General features: G+C 39.6%; 1 protein-coding gene across 1 annotated transcript in view; it reads left to right on the top strand.

Annotated features, from left to right (window-relative positions):
- CCDC158 (coiled-coil domain containing 158) overlaps positions 1 to 7,637 on the top strand; it is a 116,570-nt gene that overhangs the window by 49,057 nt on the left and 59,876 nt on the right. Inside the window, exons 15-16 of the mRNA XM_006871582.1 lie at positions 3,102 to 3,260; positions 4,988 to 5,080. Of these exons, the coding sequence (XP_006871644.1) occupies positions 3,102 to 3,260; positions 4,988 to 5,080 (252 nt within the window). The remainder of the gene's footprint in view (positions 1 to 3,101; positions 3,261 to 4,987; positions 5,081 to 7,637) is intronic.

Here is a 7,637-nt window from a genome sequence, read left to right as displayed (position 1 = left end):
CAAAAGAAATGGTCAGTGTTCAGCCATTTCAAGAGGTAGCTGGACTGAAGTCATTAGCAAAAAGCAAGGATCTGGGAATTTGACAGAATACAAATGGAAACTTTTCAACAAACTGATGTAACACTGGAGGTACTCATCTATGCCAAGAAATTTGGAAGACAGCTACCTGGCCAACTGATTGGAAGAGATCCATATTTGTGCCTATTCCTTAGAGAGGTGACCCAATGGAATATGGAAGTCATCGAACAATATCATCAATATAACATGCAAGTAAAATTTTGCTGAAGATAATTCAAAAACTATTGCAACAGTACATGGACAAGTAACATCAATGTTCAGGCCAGATTCAGAAGAGAACGTGGAAAAAGGGATACATTGCTGATCGCAGATGGATCTTGGCTTAAAGTGGAGAATACCAAAAAAGATGTTTATTTATGCTTTATTGACTTCACAAAGGCTTTTGACTCTGTGGATCATGACAAGCTATGGATAACATTGCAAAGAATGTGTATTAGAAAATAAGAAACTGGTACCTAGGCCAAGAGGCAGATATTTTAACATGAACAAGTGGATACTGAGTGTTTTAAAATCAGGAAAGGCATGTGCCAGGGTTTTATCCTTTGACCATATGTATTCAATCTGTATACTGATCAAATAATCTGATATAATATGAAGAAGAACGTAGCATCAGAATGGGACAAAGACTCGTTAATAACCTGCAATATGCAGATGATACAACCTTGCTTGTTGAAAGCCAAGAGGACTTAAAATACTTACTGATGAAGATCAAAGGCCACAGCTTTCAGTATGGATTATACCTCAATGTAAAGAAAATAACAATCCTCACAACTGGATCAATAAATAACATCATGATAAATGGAGAAAACATTGAAGTTGTCCAAGATTTAATTTTGCTTGGATCCACTATCAACACTCACGGAAGCAACAATCAAAAAATTAAACAATGTATTCCATTAGACAGATCTGCTACACAAGGCCTTTTGTGTTTAAGAGCAAAGATAACAGTTTGAGGATGAAGATGGGCCTGACCCAAGCCATGGTATTTTCATAGCCTCGTATGTATGTCCAAGTTGGACAATGAATAAGGAAGACTTAGAAGAATTGATGTATTTGAGTTACGGTGTTGGAGAAGAATATTAAAAGTACCATGGACTGCCAAAAGAACAATCAAATCTGTGTGAGGAGAAGTACAGCCAGAATACTCCGTAGAAGCCAGGACAGTGAGACTGTCTCCTATACTTTGGACAGGTTGTTAGGAGTGACCAGTCCCTGGAGAAGGACATCGTGCTTGGAAAAGTGGAGGGTCAGAGAAAAAGATGAAGACTTCCAAGGAGATGGATTGGCACAGTGGCAGCAGCAATGGCCTCTTTGAACATGAAGAGAGCCTATTATCATCAAAGGAAAGGGTGTTTCCTCCTCCAACAAAGGAAGAAGACTATAGTATTAAACCCTCTTTCTTTCTGAGACCAATTTGATCGGAAAAGGTAAAGTAATTTGTGTCTAAAATTAGAATGGCAATAAGAATACACAAAAAAACTTACGCACACTTCTGAAACAGCTACTTGCTGCCTCAGTTTACTTCATATAAAGTAAGCCATATCCACCCATATCTGGTGTTACAGAAAATTCTCCTTCTACCACTTCATAATAATTTACAACTGCAGCCCTTCTGAGACATGCCTCCACACCAAAAAATTAACATGTTTTTCAATATAAAGTGCCATACTTATATGTATTTGTTATTGTTGCTGTTGTTAAGTGCTGTCGAGTCGGTTTCTACTCACGGGAACCCTGTGTAAGGTTTCCAAGGAGTGACTGGTGAGTTTGAACTGCCAACCTTGAGGTTCAAACTGACCTCGCGGTGGAGTGCTGATCCTACGGCGCCACACCAGGACTCCACTTGTATATGTAATATGTGTATGTCTGTATTTCTTAACCATTTCACATTTGTAAAACTGTGCTATTAAAGCTGTAAATCTTCATGGAAGCAGACTGCCACATCTTTCTTCTGTGAAGCTGCTAGTGATTTTTGAACTGGTGACCTTTTAGTTAGCAACTGAGCACTGAAGCACTGCACAACCATGGCTACTGGTATGTGATTGTTGTTGTTATTAAGTCTACTGAGTCGGTTCCAACCCATAGCGACCCTGTATAGGGTTTCTGAAGAGCAACTGATGAGCTTGAACCATTGACTTTGCTGTCCAGCACATTAACCCACAGTGCCACACCAGGACTCCTCAGTCCCATTTCACAATAACACTCTCTCTATTTTATGACAACCTAGTTATTGCATGTTTCATGGATTTCATCAAATATTTATTAAGCCTTGTTGTTGTTGTTGTTGTTGTTGTCATGGGCCATCGAGTCAGTTCCAACTCACAGTGACCTTATATAGAGTTTCAGAGGAGTTGCTGGTGAGTTTGGACTGCCAACCTGTGGTCCAAGCCAAACTTGCAGTCCAGTGTCTTATCCTATAGTGCCACACCAGGACTCCTTATTAAGTCTTTTGTTGTTGCTATGTGCCATCGAGTCGGTTCCGACCCATAGCGACCCTGTATAGGGTTTCCGAGGGTGTAAATCTTTACGGGAGTAGAAAGCCTCATCTTTCTCCCGCGGAGCAGCTGGTAGTTTCGAACCGCTGACCTTAAGGTTCGCAGCCCGATTCGTAACCACTACGGTCTAGAAAGAAGTAATAATACTAGCAGTGAGGAAAAGAGAATGTACATGATTAAAGTTGTGACAGTTCTCTAACTCAGGTGGTGGTGGTGGTGGTGGTAGTGCTGTGGAGTTGGTTCTGACTCATAGGGATCCTGCTTAGGGTTTCCGAGGCTGTAAAACTTTACGGGAGCAGAAAGCTTTCTCTTTCTCCCGTGGAACAGTTGGTAGTTTGAACTGCTGACCTTGAGATAGCAGCCCAACTTGTAACCACTACCCTACCAGAGCTAACTCTGAAGCAATTAAGTGGCATATGGATTAACAATGTGTTAGTTCAGCGCTCTTTAAACAAAACTGTTAATATCTCCACCTCTAAGCATCTACATCAACAGATTATTTCTGATACTTTCCCCTCTTGAACAAAGGAGAAGCATTTCCTAAAAGAAGAGAAGAATAAACTAAGCCAGGAGTTGAACACTGTTGCAACAGAAAAAACCAAAATGGCTGGGGAACTGGATGTTCTGCGATCTCAGGAACGTCGTTTGAAAGAAAAGGTTGCTAATATGGAAGTTGCCCTTGATAAGGTAGCTAGTCACTAAATATGCAGTTATCAACTAAATATTGTTAACTAAATAGAATTATTTTCTGAATTGTAAGTCTTATGCCTGTATGAACTGAGTCTGTTAATTTGTATTATATTTTAATCACCCAGCACAAAGAAAATACATCTTGTATTTCTGAATCTTAAAAGCAGAGTCATAATGTGTTATATTTTGAAAACTATCTTTTTCAGCCTAATAAGGTGTAGTTGTATTCATTTCCTAGGGCTGCCTTAACAAATGACCACAAACTGTTGTTTTTGTTGTTGTGAAGTGCTATGGAATCAGTTCCAACTTATAGCAACCCTGTAAAGGTTTTCCGACGAGTGGCTGGTAGGTTTGAAGTGTCAGCCTTGCGGTTAGTGTTCCAGTCCTTATCCTGCATTACCATATTTGGATCACAAACTAGATGGCTTTAAAACAACAGAAATTTATTCTCTCACAGAAGTCTGAAATCAGCGTGTTGGCAGGATGGATTTCTCCCTGAGGTTCTGAGTGAGAATCTGTTCTGTGCCTTTATCCAGGTTCTGGTGGCTGCCAGCAAGCTTTGCCATTCCTTGGCTTGTAGACACATCACTCTGATCTCTGTCTTCATCTTTATTTTCTCCCCTTCTGTCTCTTATAAAGGCACAGTAATCCAGCATGATCTAATCTCCAGTTCTTTGAAGTAATTATATCTGCAAAACTACTTTTTTTTCCAAATAAGGTCAGATTTACAAGTATCGGGGGTCAGAGTTTAGGCATATCTTTTGGAGGCCACAATTCACCCCACTCCATATGGTCACAGAAACTGGTATGTTAGCTGTTCCTGATGCCCTTAGTGGCCTGGATAAATATGCCTCCCTGAGTAACTAATGAGTAACCAATGAATGACCTGGGAACTAGGTGGAATATAGTCTATTCATGTTACTAAAATGATCAAATATCGGTAATGTTTAGCACTTGGGGAGTTTAGACAGTGCAGGTAGAGAAGACAGCTTCAGGAATGAGATGGCACATTGACACTGTAGTTATCATTGCCATTTCTTTTAGAGGAATAAATCTCTCTTCCTTTTATTTAAAAACTCTGGAAGCCTCAAAACCTACCAGAACCATTCCTGTGGTTCCTAAAGCAGCAGAGCCGTCCGTCCTGGTGAGATTAAACAGTCCGTGGTCTCACCTATGCCAGGTTGCTTCTTCAAAACACGATACAGTGATGAACTTAATGAGCTTCAGTAGTGGTTATTTTTGTCAAATCTGTTATATTTTGCTATAACATTTCTTTATATATGTTTGCTCATCTCATTCATCATTCATTCATTCTTTTGAGTGCCCTCCACAACACTGAATGCTGGGTACATGCTAAGGAGCCCTTGTGGCATAGTGCACTGAGCTGCTAGCTAAAAGGTTAACAATTTGAGTCCACCAGGCACTCCGCAGGAGAAAGATGAGACTTTCTGCTCCCATAAAGATTTACAGCCTTGGGAACCCTTCACAGAGTTGCTAAGAGTCGGAACCGACTTGGGTGGCACACAGCCAGCCAGGTCTATGCTAGAGATACAGAGGATAAAAACATGGCCACCATTTGCTCTCAGTTTCCTGAATAAAACTAATAGATCATTGTGGAATGGGAGAAGTTTCCTTGAAGAGACAGCAGCTCTGCCTTTATAAGTGAGCAAAATGAAAGTGCATAAAGATTCAACGGTAAACCACATGTGGTTGCTTGATTGTAGGCATCTTTGCAGTTTGCAGAGTGTCAGGATATAATACAGCGCCAGGAACAAGAATCTGTACGCCTAAAACTTCAACACACTCTGGATGTGAAAGTGAGTTTTCTGTGTTTTTATCTTAAATAGTGATTTAAGCAAAAATAATATCTTTCTTTGATATGCTCTTACATTTTCTTATGGACCTTAAATGCATTCAAGTGTCAAATCTACTTTCAATACTGTCTGCTACTGTTGTTTTTGTTGTTGCTAAATGCCATCAAATTACTTTCTACTTCTAGTGACCCTGTATAAGGTTTCCGAAGAGTAGCTGGTGGGTTTGAACTGCCAACCTTTTGGTTCACAGTCCAGTGCTGATCCTACAGTGCCACACCAGGACTGTTTGATACTAGCAATTTTAAAATTTGTGACAACATTGTTACACCTACCTGTTTTCCATATTGAAGCACATTATTGCTTTATCTGGTGTTTATAAGAGAGTGAAACATAAAAATCCCTGCCTTGGTAATATCTAAGAGTATTCTACACAAAGGGGTCAAACAAATGCAAAGGTCCAAAACAAGAGTGTGTTTGACTTGTTTGAGGAATAGCTAAAGTCGTGTAAATCTGCATGACAGACAAAAACATGTGCTTTAAAAAAAAAAAAATCTGTTCTTTTAAACAATAGCTGTGCAACTCAGTGCCTTGTGAAATGGGCAACATTGAACTCTCTAGTATTTTTCTAATATTAAAATAAACCATCAAAAAGTTCAACACTAGGGCATATGCATAAGAACACCCACACTTGCAGATTATACCCACTTGACCTGGCTTCAATTACTGGATGATCAGAGCTCAACTAGAAGAAGAAAGAAGAGGGGGAAGAAAGAGTAATCTGATCCAATTTGATGAACTTGACCTACCTACACCTATGGATGCCGTAGCTCAAAAGAGGGAACAAATCTTTACAACAAGGATCATTCCCACCCACCCCCACCTCCATACACAGAGTAGATAGAGATGGGCAACTTGGACATTGGCTACCCAAAATGTGGGGCTACAAAGGCAAGAAGTGACTGGCTTACAAGCTTTCAAAAGAGAGCCTAGATCCAGAGAGCACAGAGGAAGGTAGAATCTCCACTGAGCAGTATCCAATCTGTCTGGGTGGGGCTAATGAAAGGAGATGGGGATAGGTCCCTTGTGGTACAATGGTGACTAATTGTTATCAGGACTGACTGTGAGGGTTAGAAATGTAAAGGTAGACATTTTGTAGCAAATGGAGAGGAGTGGAGGTCCCTGGAACCATCAAGGGAGAAGAGTGGAGTGCAGGACCCTATCCAGAAAAGCAGTGATGCCCGAGATGGAAGCAGAGATGATGAAGTGGAGAGATGGAACAGCTGGGGACTCTAGACCCAGAGGGGGAGAGAGGCTGTGTGCTGGCGACCAGGGGGCAGGCTTCCAGGTTATGCCCTTTGGTTGGTTGAGGATGCATGGAAGGGATTGTAACCATGACAATGAAAATATATAGGATAGGATGAATGTAAAGCTAATGTTCTCCTATGTAAACTATCACATAATTCACAATAAATATTTTTTAAAAAAAGTTTAACACTATGCAATTGTTTTTTAAAATTAGAATTTATTAAATTGAAAGAATATTCTACACCACTAAAATAATTGCCCACCACTCATCTGTCAGTTGGTCATATGTTGGTGGCTTGCATGTTGCTATGATTCTGGAAGCTACACACCAGTATTGTGGCTAAATACCAGCTACCAGCAGGGTCACACTTGGTGAACAAGTTTCAACTGAGATTACAGACAAAAACCCACTAGGAAGAAGAAGAGATGGATTACTTCCGAATAATTTGTCACTGGAAACCTTGTGAATAGCAGTGAAACACTGTCAGATAGCACCAAAATATTGCACATTGAAGCATGAGAAAGAGCATCAGAATACTGTCAGACATAGTGTTGAAGATGAGTGTCTTAGGTTGGAAGGCACTCAAAATACGATTGGGTAAGAGCTGCCTTTTCAAAGTAGAGTTCACTGTGAAGATGCAGTTCGGGACCTTAATTTGCTGATGGAAACAAAATGAAGAGAAGCAATTGTAAATAGCCATTAATAATTATAACATGGAATATAATAAAATATGAATCTAGGAAAATTAGAAATTGTCAAAAATGAAATGGAACATATAAATATCTATATCTTAGGCATTATTGAATTGAAATGGACTGGTATTGGCCATCTTGAATCTGACAGTCACATGGTTTACTATGACAGGAATGACAAATTGAAGAGGAATGGTGTCACATTCATCATCAAAACGAACAGTTCAAGTTTCATCTTGAAGTACAATCTGTCTGTGATAGGGTAATAAACATAACACCTAAAAGGAAGACCAGTTAATACCACTATTATTCAAATTTACTCACCAGCCACTAAAGCCAATGATGATGAACTAAAGCCAATGATGATGAACTTAAATTCTTCATTCTGAAATTGATCAAACATGCAATCAAGATATACTGATAATTACTAGCAATTAGAATGCAAAGCTTGGAAACAAAGAGGAAGGAGCGGTCATCAAAAAATATGACCTTGGTGATAGAAATGATGCTGGAGGTAGAATAATAGAATTTTGCAAGACTTTCCTTGCAATACCTTTTTTTT

Source organism: Chrysochloris asiatica, unplaced genomic scaffold, assembly GCF_000296735.1.
Source record: "Chrysochloris asiatica unplaced genomic scaffold, ChrAsi1.0 scaffold00169, whole genome shotgun sequence".
Lineage (NCBI taxonomy): Eukaryota > Metazoa > Chordata > Mammalia > Afrosoricida > Chrysochloridae > Chrysochloris > Chrysochloris asiatica.
Note: the sequence above shows the minus strand (reverse complement) of the source record. Positions and strands in the feature narration are given on the sequence as shown.